General features: G+C 46.3%; 1 protein-coding gene across 1 annotated transcript in view; it reads left to right on the plus strand.

Moving 5' to 3' along the window:
* Positions 1–16,656: 16,656 nt before the first annotated feature.
* Positions 16,657–23,914, plus strand: part of LOC115657665 (vertebrate ancient opsin-like) — a 150,602-nt gene continuing 143,344 nt past the window's right edge. The window contains exon 1 of the mRNA XM_030575748.1: positions 16,657–17,017. Coding sequence (XP_030431608.1) covers positions 16,657–17,017 — 361 coding nt within the window. The remainder of the gene's footprint in view (positions 17,018–23,914) is intronic.

Here is a 23,914-nt window from a genome sequence, read left to right on the forward strand (position 1 = left end):
CCTGGAGTATTGCATCCAGTTTTGGTCCCCCACTATAGAAGGGATGTGGACAAATTAGGGGGCTGGGGCAAATGACTTACAAGGAGAGCCTGAAGGAACTGGGGTTATTTAGTCTGCAGAAGAGAAGAGTGAAGGGGGGATTTGATAGCAGCCTTCCACTACCTGAAGGGGAGTTCCAAGAGCAGGGACCTAGGCTGTTCTCAGTGGTGGTAGATGACAAAACAAGAAGAAATGGACTCAACTTGCAGTGAGGGAGGTCTAGTTTCGATATTAGAAAACACTATTTCACTACGAGGGTGGTGAAGCACTGGAGTGGGTTACCTGGGGAGGGGTTTGAATCTCCATCCTTAGAGGTTTTTAAGGCCCGGCTTGACAAAGCCTTGGCTGGGATGATTTAGTTGATGTTGGTCCTGCTTTGAGCAGGGGATTGGACTAGATGAACTCCCGAGGTCTCTTCCAACCCTAATATTCTATGATTCTATAATTCATAATCTTGTGCACATGAGTAACTTTATGCAAGTGACTAGAATCACTGTCTTCAATGGGGCTGCAGGATTATTACTGGGGTCTACCTCCAGCCCCTCCTCTTGGGACATCCTGCTTTGCAGCTGGTCCATATAGCTTAAGGAACCAACATGCCTGTAATTGTCTCCTTCTCATCTGACCTGTCTCTGTTATCAACCATCTCGAAGATGGAGCAACCCTCCTGTTCATCTCCTCTTCCTGTGGCTCGATTTTCCTTTTTAAGCTTCCTCCCACCTTATCATAACCTAGTCCCAGATTTGGACCTTAGCGTCCAAAATATGGGGGTTAGCATGAAAACCTCCAAGCTTAGTTACCAGCTTGGACCTGGTAAAGCTGCCACCACCCAAAAAATTAGAGTGTTTTGGGACACTCTGGTCCCCCCAAACCTTCCCTGGGGACCCCAAGACCCAAATCCCTTGAGTCTCACAACAAAGGGAAATAAACCTTTTCCCTTCCCCCCTCCAGGTGTTCCTGGAGAGATACACAGACACAAGCTCCGTGAATCTAAACAGAGGGATTCCACCCTCCCCATTTCCAGCCTTGGAAAACAGAAGTACCGAAAGCTAATTTCTCTTTCCCCCTCACCCAGAGGGAATGCAAAGTCAGGCTAGTAATCTAACACACACAGATTTCCCCCTGACTTCTTTCTCCCACCAATTCCCTGGTGAGTACAGACTCAATTCCCTGGAGTTCCCCACTAAAGAAAAACTCCAACAGGTCTTAAAAAGAAAGCTTTAATAAAAAGAAAGAAAAATACATAAAAATGGTCTCTCTGTATTAAGGTGACAAATACAGGGTTATTTGCTTAAAAGAATATTGAATAAACAGCTTTATTTAAAAAGAATACAATTTAAAGCACTCCAGCAACTATGCAAATACAAAAAAACATATAAATCACTATCTGAGCTTTTGTACTTACAACTGGGAAACAGAAGATTAGAAAGCAGGAAACAGAAATCACTTCTCATAGCCGAGAGAGTACAGGCAGAAGACCAAAAAACAAAGGACTCACACACAAACTTCCCTCCACCCAGATCTGAAAAAGTCTGGTTTTCTGATTGGTCCTCTGGTCAGGTGTTTCAGGTACTTCTTTCCAGGTGTAAGAGACATTAACCCTTAGCTATCTGTTTATGACACGCCCACCAAATTGCAGACAGTGGGGAAGCTCACTGGCGGCGATTTCCTTCTAGAACTTTAAAAAAAACAGATTACTACAACACATGCACCTTTACATATACCACTAAGTATATAACTAACAGACTTTTACATTTTAAGAACACTTTTTAACTACTGGATTTTGGGAAACTCTCACGGGAGAGTGCATCAGCTACTTTGTTAGAAGCTCCTGAGATGTGCTGAATTTTAAAATCAAAATCTTGGAGAGCTAAACTCCAACGAAGAAGTTTTTTGTTGTTCCCCTTGGCAGTATGAAGCCACTTTAGTGCAGCATGGTCAGTTTGTAGCTGGAACTGCCGTCCCCAAACATATGGGCGTAGCTTTTCCAGGGCGTACACAATGGCATAGCATTTCTTTTCACTGACTGACCAGTGACTTTCCCTCTCAGACAGTTTCTTGCTGAGAAACACGACAGGATGGAAGTTGTGATCTGTTGCTTTCTGCATGAGCACTGCTCCTATACCACGCTTAGATGCATCCGTGGTTACTAGGAATGGCTTGTCAAAATCCGGGGCCCTGAGTACAGGGTCAGACATGAGCGTTGCCTTAAGCTGGGTAAAGGCCTTTTGACACGTATCAGTCCACTTAACTGCATTTGGCTGGGTCTTTTTGGTTAGGTCGGTCAGTGGGGCAGCGATTTGGCTGTAGTGTGGTACAAATCGTCTGTAGTATCCGGCCAAGCCTAAGAAGGATTGGACCTGTTTCTTTGACCTTGGGACAGGCCACTTTTGGATAGCCTCCACCTTGGCCTGTAGGGGGTTTATGGTTCCTTGACCCACCTGGTGCCCCAGGTAAGTTACTCTGTTTTGGCCTATTTGACACTTTTTGGCCCTAACAGTTAGTCCAGCCTGCCTGATGAGCTCAAAGACCTTTTTCAGGTGTAGTAGGTGTTCGGGCCAGGAGTTTGAAAAAATGGCCACATCATCGAGGTAGGCAACTGCAAATTTTTCCAGTCCTGCTAGTAGACCATCTACCAGCCTCTGGAAGGTGGTGGGTGCATTTTGAAGGCCGAAAGGAAGGACATTGAATTCATACACCCCCGCATGGGTGACGAATGCTGACCTTTTCTTGGCGGGTTTATCTAGCGGTACTTGCCAGTACCCCTTGGTTAAGACTATTGTAGAGATGAACTGGGCACGTCCCAACTTCTCCAATAGCTCATCAGTGCGTGGCATTGGATAGTTGTCCTGACGAGTTACCGCATTTAGCTTACGGTAGTCCACGCAAAAGCGTATTTCCCCATCTGGTTTGGGTACCAGAACCACTGGAGATGCCCATGCACTGGTAGATGAGCGGATTATACCCATCTGTAGCATGTTCTGGATCTTCCGTTCTATAGCAGCTTGGGCATGAGGAGACACCCGGTAGGGTGGGGTTTTAATGGGGTGAGCATTACCTGTGTCAATGGAGTGGTATGCCCGTTTAGTCCGTCCTGGGGTGGCTGAGAACAATGGAGCGAAGCTAGTGCACAGCTCCTTGATTTGTCGCCGCTGCAGACGTTCCAGGGTGGTTGAGAGGTTCACCTCTTCCACGCCACCGTCTTTTTTCCCGTCGTAGTAGACACTGTCAGGCCACTCAGCATCATCTCCCTGGACTGTAAACTGACAAACCTGTAAGTCTCTGGAATAGAAAGGCTTGAGAGAATTAACATGGTACACTCTGGGCTTTAGTGAGGAATTGGGAAATGCTATGAGGTAGTTCACAGTTCCCAGGCGCTCTTGGACTGTGAATGGCCCTTCCCATGATGTTTCCATCTTATGGGCCTGTTGCACCTTCAAGACCATAACCTGGTCTCCTACCTTGAAGGAACGTTCTCTGGCATGTCTGTCATACCAGGCCTTTTGCTCTTCCTGAGCATCCTTTAGGTTCTCTTTAGCAAGGGCTAAGGAGTGTCGGAGGGTACTTTGTAGGTTGCTTACAAAGTCCAGAATGTTAGTTCCTGGAGAAGGCGTAAACCCCTCCCATTGCTGCTTCACCAACTGTAATGGCCCCTTAACCTCATGACCATACACAAGTTCAAACGGTGAAAACCCTAAACTGGGATGTGGTACAGCCCTGTAGGCAAACAGCAACTGCTGCAACACTAGGTCCCAATTATTGGAGTATTCGTTGATGAATTTACGTATCATGGCCCCCAAAGTTCCATTAAACCTTTCCACCAGGCCATTGGTTTGATGGTGGTACGGGGTGGCAACCAAGTGGTTCACCCCATGCGTTTCCCACAGTTTTTGCATGGTCCCTGCCAGGAAATTAGATCCTGAATCTGTAAGGATGTCGGAGGGCCAACCTACCCTGGCAAAAATGTCTGTTAGGGCCAGGCACACAGTGTTAGCCCTGGTGTTGCCTAGAGCTACTGCTTCCGGCCATCGGGTAGCAAAGTCCATGAAAGTCAGTACGTACTGCTTTCCTCTGGGTGTCTTTTTTGGGAAAGGACCCAGAATATCCACAGCTACTCGCTGAAATGGGACCTCAATTATGAGGAGTGGCTGGAGAGGGGCCTTGACCTGGTCTTGAGGCTTTCCCACTCTTTGGCATACCTCACAAGACCGGACATACTTGGCAACATCCTTGCCCATCCCCTCCCAGTGGAAGGACTTCCCTAACCGGTCCTTGGTTCTGTTCACCCCAGCATGGCCACTGGGATGATCATGGGCTAAGCTTAAGAGCTTCCCCCGGTACTTAGTTGGAACCACCAACTGTTTTTGCGGCTGCCCTTCTTCCCGGTGTCCACCAGAAAGAATTTCCTTGTATAAAAGTCCTTAGTCTACAACAAACCGGGATCGATTAGAAGAGCTGAGAGGCGGTGGGGTGCTCCGTGCCGCCGCCCACGCTTTCTGAAGGCTGTCATCTGCTTCCTGCTCAGTCTGGAACTGTTCCCTGGAGGCTGGGGTCACCAGTTCTTCCTCAGACTGGGGACTTGGGCTTGGTCCCTCTGGAAGTGATGTAGGTGATGGGGCTGTTTCCGTTGCTGGTGAACCGCTCTCCGCTGGTGCACCTGAGGGTATTTCAGGCTCTGGCTGAGCCTTTTGGGTATGGCTGTCTAGTTGCTTTTGCCAGTTTTGGCTCGCTGGCGCCCTCTGGCGTTGAGTTTGAAGATGTGGTTGCAATTGCTGGTGCTGGTTGCTGTTCCAGTTCCGGGCCTGGGACTGGAGGTGCTGTGGCTGTTTCAGTGGTTGGCATGGAATCTGGGTCCACTACCTCTGTCTGGGTCTCTGGTAACACAGACGGGGCGTCTGTGGACGGCCCAGGAACAGGAATGGGTCTGGAAGCTTGCCTGGTTTGGCTATGTGTAACCATTCCCACTCGCTTGGCTCGCTTCACCTGGTTGGCCAAGTGTTCCCCCAGTAGCATGGGGATGGGATAGTTGTCATAAACTGCAAAAGTCCACATTGCTGACCAGCCTTTGTACTGGACAGGCAGTTCAGCTGTAGGCAAGTCTACAGCTTGTGACATGAAGGGGTAAATTGTCACTTGGGCCTTTGGATTGATGAATTTGGGGTCTACAAAGGATTGGTGGATAGCTGACACTTGTGCCCCCATGTCTCTTCACGCAGTAACCTTTTTTTCGCCCACTCTTAAATTTTCCCTTCGCTTCAAGAGTATTTGAGAGGCATTTTGGGCCTGGGGATTTTTTGGGTGATGGTGGTGTAATGAATTGCACTCGGATGGCGTTCTTTGGACAGTTGGCCTTGATATATCCCAGTTCATTACACTTAAAGCATCTTCCATCTGATGGGTTACTGGGTTGAGGTGAGTTACTGGAGACTGGTGAGGTGGAAGACTACTGTGTTTGTGGCTTTACTTGGGTTGTAGGTGGCTCCATCTCTTTTTGTTTTATTTCTAGTTCCTGTATTTTTTTTCCATATTTTGCTTGTGCTCTGTGTTTTTTATTTATTAATCCCTAGGCTTCCATTTTTGCCTTAGAAGTCATGGTTCCTGTTTTTTTTGTGTTAGGGTGCCCTCTGGTGTTTATTGTCTGAACTGCAGGCTCTGTTGCCTCCTGAGGTCTGCCTAGCAACAGTGCCTTTTTCCCTTTCTTCCTCTAGCTAATCTTTTCAATGTAAAGTAAACCAGAAAAACCACTTTATTTGCATGTGTATAGTGCTGGTAATTGCCTCCTAATGGGAGTGCTATTGTGTGACAAAAGACCCGTAATAGTCTCTTAATTGTTCCTTGCTTAATATGCAAGCCAAAAACTGCCAGAGAGAGCAGAAAAAAAAATTATCTCTGGTTCCTTTTAAAACCAAACCGTTTCTCTCTGCTTAAAAGCCCCTAGCAGAGAAAAGAAAAATATAATATTCCTACTGGCTTCTGGATTCTATCTATCCCACGGCTGCCACTCATATCATATCATGCTAATCCCCATATTTTGGACGTTAAGGTCCGAATCTGGGACTAGGTTATGATACACCTCCAGGTAGAACTAGCTTTAGAAGTGCACCTCATTAGTGCTGAACAGGCCCAGAAGAGCTCATTAGTCTCCTCTTCACCAGAGGGAGGGTGTGTCCCTTCACACACATACAACCTCATCCCACCTCACCCACACCAGCAGTTGTAGGATCTAGCTGGAAACTGAAGTTGGTTGAGGCTGTACACACAACATTTGATAACACTAGCCCCACCTAAACTGCAGAAGCTTTATCTGGGTCTCGTGTTCTATTTCTAACACACTTCATTGCTTGCACTAAGATTTGAATAATTTCTTCATTCCAACTGTGAAAAATTTGTTCTCTGCAATTGCTAGTAAATTCAAATATTGTCATTTGTTATGCATACAGCACTGGGAAATAACACGTGACATTTACACAGCCATAATGAGCAACGGTGCTGGGAACTGTTGTACCGAACTCTGTGTTAATGAAAGAAAATGCCTTTTGATCAAAAGACATCTACATTTGTTATACAAACGAGGCTTTGCCTGTAGTGAGGATATGCCCTGGCTATTGCCATTGGTGGCCAACTACTAGTGTAGCAGGACATGTAAACTACATGGCTGCAAAATGCAGCTTATAGGGGCTTTGCCTGTTTCCATTACAGGTTTGCAGTAGTATGGCTATGAAGGTGGCTGGCCACGTACAGCTGAAATTCTCATTGTTGGTAAAGCTAGATGTAGATGAAAGCAGATATTGTGCTTTTAAAAGGTTAATTAACGCTAACCCAGATAGCTCATTATTTCAATGGGTCTAGACTCCATTTATTGTGCATTTATTATCTATTAGTGTTAAAAGGAGCTATGTGAATGCACTGATGTAACAAAGACACTCCCTTCAGTCTCTCTCTATTGAACTGTTTCATTTAAGCTGCTTATCTGTCAATTGTTTACAAGTCTGCTGTTCCTTCATATTAGATTGTCTATAACAACAGTTGTCCCAAAAGATGCATTATGTTTTGTGTTAGAGCTTAAATGGAAAATGAGGTCACTGAACAAATACCTGAACTAGCTGTTTTGTTCTGGATCTTGCTTTTCAATAGGAACAGAACCACTCTGTACATTAATAAAGAATCTCAATATAATACTCATTTCATTATTGGTTATTTAGTGGTACCTTCAAGAACAAACCTGCAAGAGGCCTGGTAATGAGTGTGTGCAGTTTTGCCCATTAAAGCTGCTTAGAAAAAATATTAAATATATAGATTTTTGGAAGGTTACATAGAAACGGATATAAAAAAGTAGTTGACGTCATTCTTACACTTATCGTCTAGCCACCAGCAGGAGTACTTTTGACACAGTGCTAGATGACCTGCCTGAAGAGATGTGAGAGTAAGATTGGGTTTTTAAGCATCCAATATAAAGGCATTACAGAAAAAAGGATAAGCTGGTGAAGGAAGTTATGTGTGAGATCTCCTGTACAATGTAAGAGCTAGTATAAATTGGGCACAGCTCCATTGACTTCTGCAGAGCTATGCTAAGTTACGCTAGCTGAGGATCTGCATGTCTCTAACAGAGCTGTTGTAGCAAAGAGGAACAGAAGCAGTAGCCCATAGCAAGTCCATAATCAGGCCAGGCACAAATTCAAACTTGATATTTTATATGAAAAAAATCAACATGATAGAATATGCTGGTAATAGGATTGCAAAGGTGTCACTGAGAGCTTACTAGGAATGAAGACAACAGCACATGTGCAGAGGAGTTACTTTTTATTGCTGAACTTTTATAATTGGAGATGATACACAAGATGTAAACAGACCCATCCTGACACTCAGATGCCAGGCTGAGTTTTTTGAGCTAGGAATCGGGGGTTAGTTTTGTAAATGCAGCATATTTGATAAAGAAATCACTGAGACACTGGTAGTGTATTTTGTTTTGAGAGTTCATACAAACTAGTATGTTTCCTGAATGTCTGTTTTGGAGCATAGCAGGGCAAACAGGGCCGGTGCTTCCATTCGGAGGGTGGCATTTTGTGCACTCCCCATGGGGATCACGGGAGCTTCCAGTTCCGCTCCCATCGCGCCACCGAAGAAGGATCTTCTGCGGACATGCCACAGTAAAAACAGCGGCAGGCAATTGAGCAGCTCAATGATTGCCGCTGTCGCCTGTGGCATTTTGGCTGAGGGTCATTCTTCGGCGGCGCGACGGGAGCGGAACTGGAAGCTCCCGTGCGCCCCGTGGGGAGCGCACAAAATGCTGCCCCCCGAATTCTGCCTAGGGTGCCAGAAACTCTGGCACCGCTCCTGAGGGCAAAGGGATTACATGTGTAGATTGCCTGTTTCAATGGGATGGGCAAGAAATCAACCATCTTCAGCGATGACAATATAAGCTATCTCAGCTTTATAGGGGTATGAGAAGAATGCAGAAGAAATACAAGTCAGTTTCAGCTACTGATTTGATTTAAAGTTCTCTGGAAATCACACTGAGCCCTCCACACTTGTGAATTGTGTTTATTTCAAGACTGTCGCCGGCCAATTTGGAAGGTATTTACTAGACAAGGAAACTTGTGGCAGTAGCTTTACAACATGTATGGGTGTTGTTCCAGGAGACTATCTATACAATAGCTGTGCTTTTCTATTTCACAGCTTTCCCACTCTCTGTGGTGCTGTAAAGCATGAGAAAGAGCTGGAGTTCCCTTTCAGGAACATAGATCATCAGCTGTAAAGAAAATTCAGATGATTCAGTCATCAAAAAGAATAGTTAGCCTGCTCCTCCTCTTTCCCATTCATAGCTACAGTGCCATGATCCAGAAGCTTTTCATTTTCTTGACCTTTTCTTATGCCAGCTGGTGACCCTTCCTTCCCAATGGCCTTTTATCACTGATTGCTGAAGTCTGCTTCCATTCCTTGACTTGCATTCATGAAAGAAATCATGCAGATAGCTCAGCGTATGTTTTCTGGATTATTGGAAAAAGAGAGAGAACCTTGCCAGGCTTCTGCCTTGTTTATTTTCCTTTCCATCTAATTATTGGCAGCTAGTGATACTGCGAAACAAAATCCTTGCTCACGGTGCCCAAACACTCAATGCGGCAGTATCATAAGTGTTTTAGGAAGGAACACTTGTTTACTTAAAAAAGAGAAAATTAGACTGAAAAATACCACATCAATGTGATTCTCAAATTGAAGCTTCCAAACCACCAGGCAAAATATTATTTTTGCCCACTCTTCAAACAGGCAACAATATTACTTTAGCTCCCTACTACTCACCTCTCTGGGCTTGTTCATTTTGCTTTATACCCTTCTAAGTGGCACTTGGACCCACTGAGGACTTGATATCTATAACTTATGCAGCTGGAGAAGGGGCTTGCACGAAAGGGATGGGGGTCTAAGGCATACTTTGTGAAGAGTTTCACCCCCTGTAATTTATTAGTGTCTTATTTAAATAGATTTCTTTAGCTTAAAGAGGGTTAGGACTCCCTCTGTAGTCCCATCAACAAGAAAATTGGAGTGAAATCAGTTGAGCATTTTTTGAATTATCTGAAGCATGAAAGTGTGTACTAAACAATATCCCTTCTTGAATGGAGTGAAGCTAAAAGAAGCCAAATTTAAGAGGTCTTAGGCTTTTTCCTTCAATGTGCAGGATACAATCCAAAGCACACAAAAGCTTAGTCCAGGAGACCTGATGAAACTGAATGTAGCTGCACTCTGCAATCCTACATCATTGTGATTCACAACACTCAGAAAGCACCTTCAGCGGGTTGCAAATCCAGTTGAACTGTCATGCTGCACTAGGGCTAACACCACATCCTTAGAGAAGGGAGACAATCCTGTTGAGAAAATTGTCCTAAATCTGTGGGACAGGAATCTACACTTTGGGGATTCAATAATAAAAGTCAGTCACCAGGACAAAATCCTCCTCAAAGCCAGAGGATAACTAGTTTTTTACAAACCGGTGACTCCTCAGGATCTACAGCTTGTTAAATATCTTTCATTAAAGATAACTAATAATTAATCTGTACTGTTTCTTTAAATTTATATCAAGACATCAGGCAGGCAGGGGACTGGATTAGATACTAGGCAGAAACTTTACAGAGAATCTGAGAGCAAGACAGTAACTTTAGGGATAGTACTGGTTTTCTGACTCTAATAAAGTTGTTGTTCAGTTCTAAAAGGGAGTGACTCTGATTTTATTCCATTGTAACATAACACCTCCCCATACTTCTGTTTTCCTGTCCAGCTGCCAAAACCTCCAGCCTCCTGCGGATAGGTTTTATGATCTCGTTATGCACTGCCGGGGCAGCAGGTTTGTATAATTTTAGGTGGTGCCTAGAACAGGTCCTGTCCACCCTCACCCACACACATGCCTAAGGCTCTGGGAGGGAGTTTGGGTGTGGGATGTGGGCTGGGGCAGGGGGGCAGGAAGGGGAGGAGGGCAGGCTCTGGGCTGGGGCAGGAGGTTCGGTGAAAGAGGTGGTAGAGGGGTGCAGGGGACAGGCTCTGGGGGGCAGTTTGGATGTGGGGTCTGGGCTGGGACAGGGGGTTGGGATGAAGGAAGAGGTGCATGGGGAGGGCTCTGATAGGGAGTTAGGGTGCAGGCTGAGGGCTGGGATAGGGGGTTGGTGTGCAAGAGGCAATGTGGGGGGCAGGCTCTGGGAAGGAGTTAGGGTGTGGGCTGAGGTGGGGGTTGGGATGCAGGAGGCGGCAGGCTCTGGGAGGCAGTTTGGATGTAGGCTGGGGCAGGAGGTTGGGATGCAGGAAGAGGTGCGTGGGGAGGACTCTGGGAGGAAGTTAGGGTGTGGGGTGTGGGCTGGGGTAGGAGGTTGGGCTGCAGGAGAGGGAGAGGGAGAGGGAGAGGGGTGCAGCGTTTACCTCGAGCGGCTCCTGAAAATGACCCACACCACCCTCTGGCAGCAGATCCTAGGCTGGGGGCTGGAGGAATCTCAGTGTGCCGCTGCCAACAGGCACCGCCCTTGCAGCTCCCATTGGCAGAGTCAATGCTCAGGGCATGAGCAGTGCCCGGAGACACCTCCTCTTAGGGGCTGCAGGGAAGTAGCCAGAAGCAGAGCGGGTGGGCAGGAAGCTGCCTTAGCCCTGTTGTGCTGCCGGTGATGGTGGCAGGGACCCCAGGCCCTTTTAAATTGCCTGGGGGCAGCAGGCGGGGCTGGGGGAGAGACCCAGCCCTGAACTTTGGTGTAGCCGGGCCCTGTGCTCTTATACTGGTGGAGCACAGCCACTACAGGCCCATATAACTTGCCATCTCTGTTGCCAGTACATTAATCTGCTGCATGTCGCAAAGTGCCACAGAGTATAAGGGCTTTTCTTCACTACCACACTACATTGGTGCTGCTGCATCAATGCAGTTGCTCTAATGTAGCACGTCTGGTGAAGATGCACTATGTTGACCAGAGAGCGCTCTCCTGTCAAAGTCACTACTCCACCTCAGTGAGAGGTGGAAGCTATGCTGTTGGGACAGTGTCCGACTGTGTGGACGGGACTCCTGTCTGGGAGCATAGGAGCTGCTTGCACACACTAGTGTGACCAGGGACATTGCCAGTGAGCCTAGTGCCTGCCCCAGTGGGCAGGACTGGGGGCACCACAGCCCTTCCCACAGCTGTCTCCTGCGAGTGGCAGCCCAACATATTGCTGCTTTCACTGCTGCGGTTCCTGGCCCAGTTGCTAGCCATGGCCCTGCTGGCCTCATTTGTTGTTTCTATAGCCCTGCAGCTCAGTGGATATCTGCTTTATATCTGCAGTTATCCACATCTGCGGATATAAATTGTGTATCCGCACAGGGCACTATGAATCCGTGTGTGAGAGAGAGAGACACACACAACAAACTGCCTTAAAAGGATGTTAAGGTTGCAGAGTCATGCACCCAAAAATTAGGAAATGCTAGAATTAAGGCTGCCTGTGCAATCTTAATTCTGCCCCCATGTTCATATGTATTATGATATAGCGTTTAATTACATGATCACATGCCATTTTTTCCACAGGACCTCTGCCTCATTCAGTGCACAGGATGGACCTGCTCTGAGTGAATCAGGTTTTTGTACTAAAAAAGCTATGTGGAAAGAGAGGCAGAAGCCCAAGCACTCTGTTTCCCCCAGAGTTCCAGGTACTAACAACTCCCTAGCTACCTGCCCTTACTACAAGGAATTTAACCACCCCCAGCATCTTCTTAGCCAAAGCTCAGTACCACTGCTCCATTCTCCTCTACTTTACCTGTCAACTGCCTTTGACACCAACAGCCCCACTCTTCTCCTTGAAATCTTGTCCTCCTGTGGATGCTGTAATAGTGCCATCTCCTGGTTCTCCCTAATCATTCCTCCCAGGATTCTCCTCATTCCACCTCCAGTGTTCCCCTGGGCTCCATCTTTGGGTTCCCTTTTCTTTCCCCTCTATTCCTTATCCCTAACTAATCTCACCTGCAAATTCAGCTACCATGTCTATGCTGACAACTCACAGATCAACCTCTGTACTCCAGACCTGCCTTCTTCTGTCCAAACAAAAATCTCAGTCTCTCTCTCTCTGACATCTTCTTGTGGATAACTGGATGTCAGCTCTAGCTCAACTTTGCTAAAACAGAGCTGTGAATCCCTCCCCCCAAGCTGTCCCCTTATAATCTAAGTATAAAACAAACATACAATTATTACAACTTCTTTTTCTTGGCCCTTGACAATGCAATCTTGCCGTGCTCATTTCCATTCAGACTGCTGCTGCAAAGATCATTTCCCTTGCCCCTTACTTTGACCACGTTGCCCCTCTCTCTGCATTCCTCCACTGGCTCCTCCTCCTCTGTGGTAGTGGTCCCCAAACTTTTTACCTTGTGCCCTACTTTACCCCGTCCACACACCCTGCCCCCCACCAGGAGCCAAGGCTGGGATTGGGCCTGCGGCTCTGGGAAGGGGTGACATGGGCACAGGTGAGGGGGCTGAAGCTGGGGCCATAGGTGGGGGCGGGAGCGGTGTCTCAGCTGGGACCCAAGGCTGGCAGCAGGGTCCCTGGGCATGGGGCTGACAGCTGGGGCCAGCAGCCAGGGCCAGGGCCAGGAGCAGAGTTGGATGGCGCTCCCCCCCACTCCAGGTGGGGTCTGGCCCAGGCCCCAGCTGAACCACCCTGAACATTATTCTGCACACCCTAGGAGGGATGCCCCAGTTTGGGAACCTCTGCTGTATGGCATCAAACAAAACTATTTGTCTTCACTTTCAAACCCTTCATGTCATTCCCCACCCCCATCTATTATCTATAATTTATTATCACGGTGTTAACTTTTGCCATGATGTTAAATGTCCATCACCCACATGTAAACTTTTCAAAGAAGCAGCAAAGAGTCCTGTGGCATCTTATAGACTAACAGACTTTTGGAGCATGAGCTTTCATGGGTGAATACCCACTTCGTCAGATGCATGTCAGGCATCCCTGGATTTTACAGATCCAGACTAACATGGCTACCCCTCTGATACTTTTCGAAGAAGCAGTTTCTTACTCTCTCTGTGAAAGACTGCACCCACTACTGGTTTGGCCCCTCGTGGCTAGGAAGAGCATAAGAATCTTTGTTGTCTGGTGTGCTGTGCCAACAGTAAGTCTGGCCTTGTAGTGGTCTCTCTTCCTATAACTTGGCCCTGCAGCTAAGTCACGCTTAAGAGCACCCTTCTGGCATAACAAAAATCACACAAGCAGGCCAGTGCCCTTACAACAGGTCTTTGAACCAAACTCTGGGCCCCACGATTCATGTAGCCTCTTGGCTCAGTGCTTTGAATGTCTTTATCTCCTTTTATCAGGGGCAGGGGGCTTCATAACACCTTCTCCAGTGGCTGGGAGGGGAACCCAGGCCCTCCCAGTCCTCTAGGTCCCAGATTAGGAACCCTGTGGTGAGCAGGCAAACTCTGTCTATCTGACCTGCCCCTTCTACCTTACTGGGCTTCATCTTAGTGTGGCCTTTTTCCAGGCCTTCTCCCCACAACCTCTCTAGCATTACTCAGTGCCAGGACTCTCAGGATCCATCACTCCTCATTCCCCCAATAAATTGCAGCGTAAAAACACAGTCTTAAAATCAACTTCTGCCCTCCTCAGACGTGACCTTTTGTTCCTCAACTGAATGCCTACCAGGGCTTTCTTGCTGGAAGTCTGGGTTCTGCCCTTATATCAGGGCTCACCATTGGAGCCTGCTCCACCTTAGTGGCTACTCTTAGTCTCTCCTGGCCCCTTGCCAGTCTTTTCTACTTATGACAGGCTCCCAGGGCCAACTCTGCCCCTAGGCTTCACCTCCATCCCTGGTCTCCCTATTTTCTTGTCCCACAGAAGTGACTGCAGAGTTCTTCACTCCCTCCTTGCAGCCTCCTCCTGCTCTAAACTTCTTCTGTATGTAGTCCTTTCTGAGTCCTTCCACAGCTGGGCTGCATCATCAGTTAAGCCTCGCTCACACTCTAAGTACTGCCCAGTATGTTAACTGGCTTCCTCGGGCTCACATTCCTTGCCGCTGTGGGGCATGCTCACCATCACACTCCCATGCTGGCACTCATGTTTGGGAAGAGCTCCCTGTAAACATCTGCAAAGGCACCTCATCATCCTCCTTCAAATCTGTGCTTAAAATTCTCTGTTGCCATGATGCCTACAAAAAAACCCTTGACAACGGTTGGGCCTCTGATGTCCTAACACCACTGCTGATCATGTTAACAAATACAGTCTCATTGTTTCCTTTGCCTGCTCCATTGATCTCTCTGTATCCACCTCTTTTCTCTTGTCTAACACTTAGATTGAAAGCTCTTGGGGGCAGGCATGGTCTTTATGTTCTGCATTTGTACAGTACCAAGTACACTGGGTCCTGATCTATGACTAGGGTTCCTACGTGCTACAGTAATACAAATAATGTTTGATAATAATTCCATTTGGGAATGTAACACAGTATTATCAGAAATAACCAGACAACCACTTCCCAGCAGCTATCAAATGGATTTATTAACCACAGCAAAACCAATAATAATTGATCAGCAGATGTAAATTAGCATAATTCTGTTGAACAACTCATATCGTTTCAGTTATTCATGGGTGTAAGCCTTTGAAAGGATTGAGTCCTTGGGTAAGAGAAGAAATAATACTGATAATATATTATTCTATAATTGTCATGGCTTAACTCTGTCTACCTCTTCCCACTGAAGTGATAATGGAGAGCAGTCCAAAGGGGTTGTGCTACTCCTGTGCATGTGTGTTTGCAGCAAAAATATTTAGAGGTTGTATTTCTCTGTGGATGAGAATGTAAAATAGTCCTTCTTTTACCTCACTTTTCCTCTGAATTCATGTTACTAGGTAATCCCCTTAACTAGACATTTTGCAGCATTCATGTACTTCAAAGCACCAAAGTTAAATCTAAAGAGCAACAGAATTGTTTCCTCTCAATTAAAAACAAAATTTAATGTTAGAAACTTTTAAAAATTACCTTTGACAGTGTCCTTTCAACACCAATTGCTATAGGCAGGAAGCTGCATTAAGTTTGTTGTACTTTTATACCTTTTTAATGGTTTAAACACTCCTGTTTAAAATAAAAACAGTTTTCTTGAAATAGATATAGGTCTGCATGTTAAGCAATAAGCATGAGCCACATACTCTCCCTTTGGATGGATCTGGTTATGATAATAACCTGGATATTCATTAGCAATCTCCTCTGTACTTTCAGAGATCAAAACTCACTGTGAAAATATTTGTTGTATTTGTGTCAAACAGTTCAGACTTTAACCCCTTCTGATTACTAATAAGGACTAGATCTCTGATCAATCCGTTTTCTTTAGGTCTTTGGTTTACATCTTATAAACATTCTTCCAAAGGAAAAAAAATGCTTTACAGTAGTCCATGTTACAGCTGCCTGCATTTTGTATTATATAACTCTGTGACAGTTGTACATTTCAGCTGGCACTTAAATGCTAAAGACTTTCCTGGGACTTTTCATTCTAGCTTCTTTTTTATTCTCCAGATGTTGAAATTTATAGAACTCTTTGAAAACTGGTTTGTTACTGTAATGATCCAGAGTACTGTCACATCTCCATTAAGATTTTAAAAAATAAAAGACAGCAGGCACGTATACACACACACACACACACACAAAATGGAAGAACAATAAAATAGGCACCTCATCTTGCCCTTATTTTTGCATGGTTTGTAGTCTATTGTTCTCCTGAGTTAGGATCAGCCCCTTTCTGTGTACGTTTTCCTGACCTACATTTTATTATCAGGTAGCTGCGGTTACATTTTTTTATTTCATACTCTACAGCAGGCACAAATGAGGAAGGCAGAAAGAGCCAGCTCCTAACGGCCAAAGGGTGGAGCATTAAAGAAAGAAACAAATGCTTGCTACATTTAACTCATTGATGTTGCAGTTTACCTAAGTAGAAACTATTATATACACACACACACACACACACACACACACACACACACACACACACACACACACACACACACACACACACACACAGAGAGAGGGTTTTTTATTGGGTTGTGGGTGTGTTGGTGTGTGCATAAGAGATTTTACCGTGCTGATATTGCAATGCTTAGCCAAGCAGCTGGAGCAGATCTGGAAAGAGACCTACTGAGATGACCGTGCCTAACATCAGCCACAGTTGCAGTGGTGTTAACAGTGTTTGGTGCAGTAGCAGCAGCAACCAGAGAAATGGACAAGAGCAGAATTTGAGTCCCACTGGCCACCTGATCACAGCCATCTGCCTTGGCATCATCGGGAGCCTGGGCTTCCTCAATAATCTCTTGGTCTTGATACTTTTCTGCCGGAATAAGGTGTTATGGTCTCCGATTAACCTGCTGCTGATGAACATCTCTGTGAGCGACATGATGGTGTGCATCATGGGCACCCCCTTCAGCTTTGCTGCCAGCACTCAGGGACGCTGGCTCATCGGGCCAGGTGGCTGCATCTGGTATGGCTTCGTCAATACCCTCTTTGGTAAGTGGCTCCTGCTCTGGTGTGCCCCCAGCATGTCACCTCCCCTCCTGCATGGTTTAGAGACTCTCCCAGGCCTGTGCACACAGGGAGGTGCTAGGGCACCTCACTCCACAATTCACCCCCCACTACCTCCCCAGCCAGAGCTCCCAGTACTGGACAGGATTTGCATAGAAACCCTGCACTCCTTGCCCCCCCTACAAATAGAGGAGCTGAGCTTCTGCCCCCATCTAACTCCACACACCAGGCAGCAGTGAGCCCATTCACTACCTGTGCCGTGGCTCACTGCTTTCCTGTCAGACTTTGTGCCCCTCACTGCAGTGTGGAAAAGCAAGCAACAGAGAGCACCAGCACAGACCCCCCCCCCCCCCCGCAACATGACAGGCTTGCATTAGGGTGGTGTGTGGGGAAGGTGTGTGTGGAGGGAGGTGAAGGGCTGTGGGGCTGTATGTGTATGTGTGTGTGGGGAGGAGTGAAGGGTTCTACCCTGCACACTAAGCCTGGGCTTTGACTTAGGTTTGAGCCCAAGCCCTGCTTCCATCCACACACAAACCAGTCTGACTTGGATCAGCAAGCACTCAGCACTCGGGTCCCAGAACCTTGCTAGGGAACCTTGCTAAGTCCCGCTGCAACTCAGGTCCAAACCCTGTCAAACTGCAGTTTTAACACACTTCAGGCCACAGATCTGAGCACAGTATGGACAGGGTAGCACAGCTGAGAGACCGAGGGCAAGCAACTGTAAACCCAGGTTTATTATGCAGTGTGGATTCTCAAGCCTGACTTGGAAACATTGAGTCTTCAGGACCAGTTCCCACAGACCCAGGATTTTCAATGCAGCAAAGAGATATTCTGCGTGTCTGGGGAAGGGGAGGAGCTGAAGGGTTGTGGGTCTGTATATGGCTCTGTAAAGGATATGTGAAAGGCTGTGGGACTGTGTCTGTATGAGGGAAGGGGTGAACAGCTGTGGGACTGGGTGTACGTAGGGTGAAGAGCTAGGGGACTATATGTGTGTGGTGAGGGAACTGAAGGGCCGGGGGACATTTGCATGGGACAGAACAACAGTGTGACTGCATGAGTCTTTGGAGGAGACGTGAAAAATTGTGGGACAAAGTAAGTGTGTGAAAGGATAAAGAGCTATAGGGGTTGTATACATGTTGGGGGGTGCTAAAAGGTTGTGACACTATATTTGTGTGGAGAAGTGAAAGGCTGTAGCACTGTATGTGTGTGAGAGGGGAGATAGTCTTCCCCACTCACAATTTTGTCATGCTTGGCATTTTTCTTAAATGTCCAGCTCCTGGAGTCACACGAGTAAGTAAAAAACCCAACTTTCACTTTTTTTTGTTTTTTTATTTTTAAAGAGGAAGTGTGTAGCTCTCCTCATGATTGTGGAGAAGACTTGAAAAGATGGTTAGAGGACCAAAAAACAGAAGGCAAATAAACTTAAAATGTATGATATTGTTTAAACCTCATAATTTTGGGGACCAGAAACATGATTTTCTTTAACTTTTGGGGTTGACACTACTGGGATGGGGAAGGAAGAAGCTGTGTGTGTGAAAGAGAAAGTGAGAGGGGGAGAGAATTGGGGGGTGTAAGAGAGAGAAGACAAGAAAGAAGCAGGGGTTGTGTGAGGGGGAGAGAGAGACAGGGAGGAGAGTGAAGGCACGTGTGGAAAGTGAAGAGCTGTGTGTGCAGAAATCTGAGGAGAGCATGATGGGCTGTGTGTGAGTCTGAGGAGAGGCAGAAGGAGTGTAGGGATCTCTGTGTTAGGGGGACACTGAAGAGCTGTGTACTTGAGGGTGCCAAAAGGCTGTGTGAGGAGAGTCTGGGGGATGTTGGTGAAGAATGGACTGAAGAGTGCTTCGGGGTGTTGGAAGGCTGGGCTGTCAATGTAAAGGGGTTTACTGATGTGCTGGGGGTACTGTGAGGTGGACGGAAAGACTCTAGATGTGACTGTGGGGAGGGAACTAAAGGCTATGAGCTCTGAAGGGGTTAGAGGACTGAGAAATAGGAGTGATGGAAGTGTAAGACCTACAAAGTAGGAAAGGGGACTCAGGAGAGCTGCATCATCTCCTCACATACTGAGGGGAAACACTCAGAGAAATCTCAGTTCATCAAACTAGGGATAAGTTAGGACAATTGTAGGGAGAGAAGAGGAGAGGAAGAGAGAAGAGTGCAGACCTGCAAAAATTAGAGGGATGAGGAGAGAGAGAGAGACCCCAGGAGAGAGGTTCCCCAAAAGGGAGGTGGACCGTGTGATAAATATGGAAATTTCCTGCAATATCCAGGACAATCCTTACTGAATTAAGTTTCAATATCCTTTCAGTTCACTGTATTAAAATGCAAATATTTATGTATTATTGTGGGATTGTATATAATGTCCCTAGGGAGGGGACCTGACTAATGTAAACCCTGGAAAGTGTAATGAGCTTCAAAAAGACTAATTGAAACAATGTGCTTGAAGTTAAATGGGTTTCCTGGGAAATCTCTTGGGGGAGGGGTATGTGACTATAAGCCCCCAAGTGATGCAGGACGTCAGCCCTGTGAACCTTTGCCCTGAGGAGGAGGCCTATAGTCTATGAATTACCTATTCCCAAATTAAAGACCCAAAGTACATCAAGGAGGGACTCACAGCTTTGGAGACAAGGTGGTTATGAACTTATGACCACAAACAACCCCATGTTAAGGTATGAAGGACAGTTCATCTGTCAGAGCCCTGGTCAAAATTGGGGTGATCTCTGGTAAGCTTATTAGCATGCATGGAGGTTCTTTCATTGTGTTTAATCTGTGTTCTCTGCAATTCTTTCACCTTACACATAACCATGCTTGCTTAGAAAGAGCCGTGTGAGAACTTCACTGTGAGCAATTACATTTTTTAGAGAACGCAAATGATGTTCAATATACTGCACAAAAGTGTTAAGGAGAAGGAATTTTGACCCAGGATAACTAGTGAAAATCTATAACATTACAAGAGAGTCAGAGGATCTTTAATACCTACACAGAATAGATGGGGCTCATAAAGTAAGCTCAATTTATTTACCTAGAAAAGGGGAATTGTCTCTGCTGGAGTACGAATTTGCTCTTCTAGTGGGTTTCAGTGCCTGAAATATGGGGCCCAATCACATTCTCATTGAAGGTAATGGTACATTTTCCATTTCGGGAGAGAAAGCTGACCCTTGAAGCTTAGATGACTAAGCTATCCTCCTAAGCTTGGTTGTTGTAAACAGTGAGCCAAGGGTTGCTTATTTTTTTCTCATGACAAGCTGAACTGACCCATGGCACAAGTGAGGCAAGCCAGATTTGATCCATTATCTGAAAGTTTAGCAGTCATCTTTACGGAGAGACTAGAGTGCTACCACAGATAAGGATGCAGCTGGAAGGATGGTTTTGTGATTAAAAGATTGGCTTGTGAATCAAGAGATCTTGGTTGAATTCCTTGCTTCCCTACAGGTTTCCTGTGAAACCTTCAACAAGTCATGAATTCTCTCCCTGACTCAGTTTTTCCTCTCTGTAATGGGGATAATACTTCCTTTGTCTGTCTAGACAACATAGATTGTAAACTCTTTGCAACAGGCAAAGTTTCTTACTGTGTGTGACAATGGGGTTCTGATCTCAATTGGCTGAAGAATATGCAACGCCACTTTTGAATGTAGTGCACAACTGCAGGAAAGTCAGATCTCTGTGAGATGATGGCATTTCACACAAAAAGTTGAACCACTTTTATGCGCAGGATTTGGCACATACAGAACACATGGAATCCCTCTAGTGGCTCCAAGTTTGCCTGTAGGAGGGTCCAAGTTCCTGCCCTGTATAGCAATTCAGGTAATACACATGTCTGATAGATCCTGATCTTTGTTTCAATGCAAAGAAATTTTTGTGCCATTAAGCAAGACATGAACTTCATGCTGGAGACAGCGAGACCTATTCATCGAAGAACATCTGTTTCCTGGACAATGATCCCACACTTTCACAGGCCTTGGGTGGCAGGCCAGTCCTTGCCCACAGACAACCTGAAACATATTCTCACCAGTAACTGCACACCACACCATAATAACTCTAGCTCAGGAACCAATCCATGCAACAAACCTCGATGCCAACTCTGCCCACATATCTACACCAGCGACACCATCACAGGACCTAACCAGATCAGCCACACCATCACTGGTTCATTCACCTGCACATCCATCAATGTAATATACGCCATCATACGCCAGCAATGCCCCTCTGCTATGTACATCGGCCAAACTGGACAGTTGCTACGGAAAAGGATAAATGGACACAAATCAGACATTAGGAATGGCAATATACAAAAACCTGTAGGACAACACTTCAACTTCCCTGGCCACACTATAGCAGACCTTAAGGTGGCCATCCTACAGCAAAAAAACTTCAGGACCAGACTTCAAAGAGAAACTGCTGAGCTTCAGTTCATCTGCAAATTTGACACCATCAGCTCAGGATTGAACAAAGACTGTGAATGGCTTGCCAATTACTAAACCAGTTTCTCCTCCCTTGGTTTTCACACCTCAACTGCTAGAACAGGGCCTCATCCTCCCTGATTGAACTGACCTCGTTATCTCTAGCTTGCTTGCTAGCATATATATACCTGCCCCTGGAAATTTCCAGTACATGCATCTGAGGAAGTGGGTATTCACCCACGAAAGCTCATGCTCCAGGGCGTCTGTTAGTCTATAAGGTGCCACAGGATTCTTTGTTGCTTTTACAGATCAAGACTAACATGGCTACCCCTCTGATACTTGACACCATGCAAGGCACTGCATTTAGCCGTATGGAGTGGAAATCCATCAACCTCATGAAGAAACTTGCACAAATACAGACAGATATCATCTTCCTTTCCAAATGCAAACGGATGGACATCATACCAAATGGACTAAAGGTAAAAAATCCCCTGCTATCTACATACTACACAGACCACAGTGAGAGATTATGCCATACTCTATCAAAAAAACTGAGGAACCACCTGATCAGCATCCTATACAGCAAACAGGAAAACATCAAAAAAGAGCTCTCGAACCTGGAGATTCTCATTAATAACCAAACTTCTATACAAACGGACTTCACTAGAATAAGACAGGAGATCTACATTACTCACTTCACCTCTCTACAAAGGAAAAAGGACTGTAAGCTGTCTAAACTCCTACCTGCCAAATGGGGCCACAACCGTAGTACCCCTAACCCACCCAGCAATATCGTCAATCTATCCAACTACACACTCAACCCAGAAGAAAAGTCTGTCCTATCTCGGGGACTCTCTTTCTGCCCTGCCACCCCCACCAACATGATACAGTTCTGTGGTGATCTGGAAGCCTACTTTCGCCATCTCTGACTCAAAGAATACTTCCAGGACAACACTGAACAGTGCACTGATACACAGGTGCCCTCCCACCAACAGCACAAGAAGAACAACTCCACATGGACCTCCTGAGGGTCGAAATGACAGTCTGGACCTATACATTGAATGCTTCCGCCAGCGTGCACAGGCAGAAATTGTGGAACAACAATATCGCTTGCCTCACAACCTAAATCGTGCAGAACGCAATGCCATCCACAGCCTCAGAAACCATCCTGACATTATCATCAAAGAGGCTGATAAAGGAGGTGCCATTGTCATCATGAACAGGTTGACTACCAAAAGGAGGCCGCCAGACAACTCTCCAATACCAAATTCTACAGGCCACTTCCCTCAGATCCCACTGAGGAATACACTAAGAAACTACAGCATCTACTCAGGACACTCCCTACACTAACACCAGAAGAAATCAACATACCCCTAGAGCCCCAACCAGGGTTATTCTATCTACTACCCAAGATCCACAAACTCGGAAATCCTGGACGCCCCATCATCTTGGGCATTGGCACTCTCACTGAAGGACTGTCTGGATATATGGACTCTCTACTCAGACCCTATGCCACCAGCACTCCCAGCTATCTCCGTGACACCACTGATTTCCTGAGGAAACTACAATGCATTGGTCACCTCCCAGAAAACACCATCCTAGCCACCATGGATTTAGAGGCTCTCTACACAAACATCCCACACACAGATGGAATACAAGCTGTCAGGAACACTATCCCTGATGATGCCACAGCACAACTGGCTGCTGAGCTCTGTGCCTTTATACTTACACACAACTATTTCAAATTTGATGACAATATATATCTCCAGATCAGTGGCACTGCTATGGGCACCCGCATGGCCCCACAATATGCCAATATCTTTATGGCCGACCTGGAACAACGCTTCCTCAGCTCTCGTCCACTCACGCCCATTCTCTACCTACGCTACATTGATGACATCTTCATCATCTGGACCCATGGGAAGGAGACTCTGGAAAAATTCCACCATGATTTCAACAGCTTCCACCCCACCATCAACCTCAGCCTGGACCAATCTACACGGGAGGTCCACTTTCTTGACACCACGGTGCAAATAAGTGATGGTCACATTAACACCACCCTATATCGAAAACCTACTGACTGCTATGCCTACCTCCATGCCTCCAGCTTCCATCCCGGACACATCACATGATCCATTGTCTACAGCCAAGCACTGAGGTACAACCGCATCTGCTCTAACCCCTCAGACAGAGACCAACACCTACAAAATCTCCACCAAGCATTCTCAAAACTACAATACCCGCACGAGGAAATAAGGAAACAGATCAACAGAGCCAGACGTGTATCCAGAAGCCTCCTACTGCAAGACAAACCCAAGAAAGAAACCAACAGGACTCCACTGGCCATCACATACAGCCCCCAGCTAAAACCCCTCCAACGCATCATCAAGGATCTACAACCCATCCTGGACAATGATCCCACACTTTCACAGGCCTTGGGTGGCAGGCCAGTCCTTGCCCACAGACAACCTGCCAGCCTGAAACA

The sequence above is a fragment of the Gopherus evgoodei genome, chromosome 9, assembly GCF_007399415.2.
Source record: "Gopherus evgoodei ecotype Sinaloan lineage chromosome 9, rGopEvg1_v1.p, whole genome shotgun sequence".
Lineage (NCBI taxonomy): Eukaryota > Metazoa > Chordata > Testudines > Testudinidae > Gopherus > Gopherus evgoodei.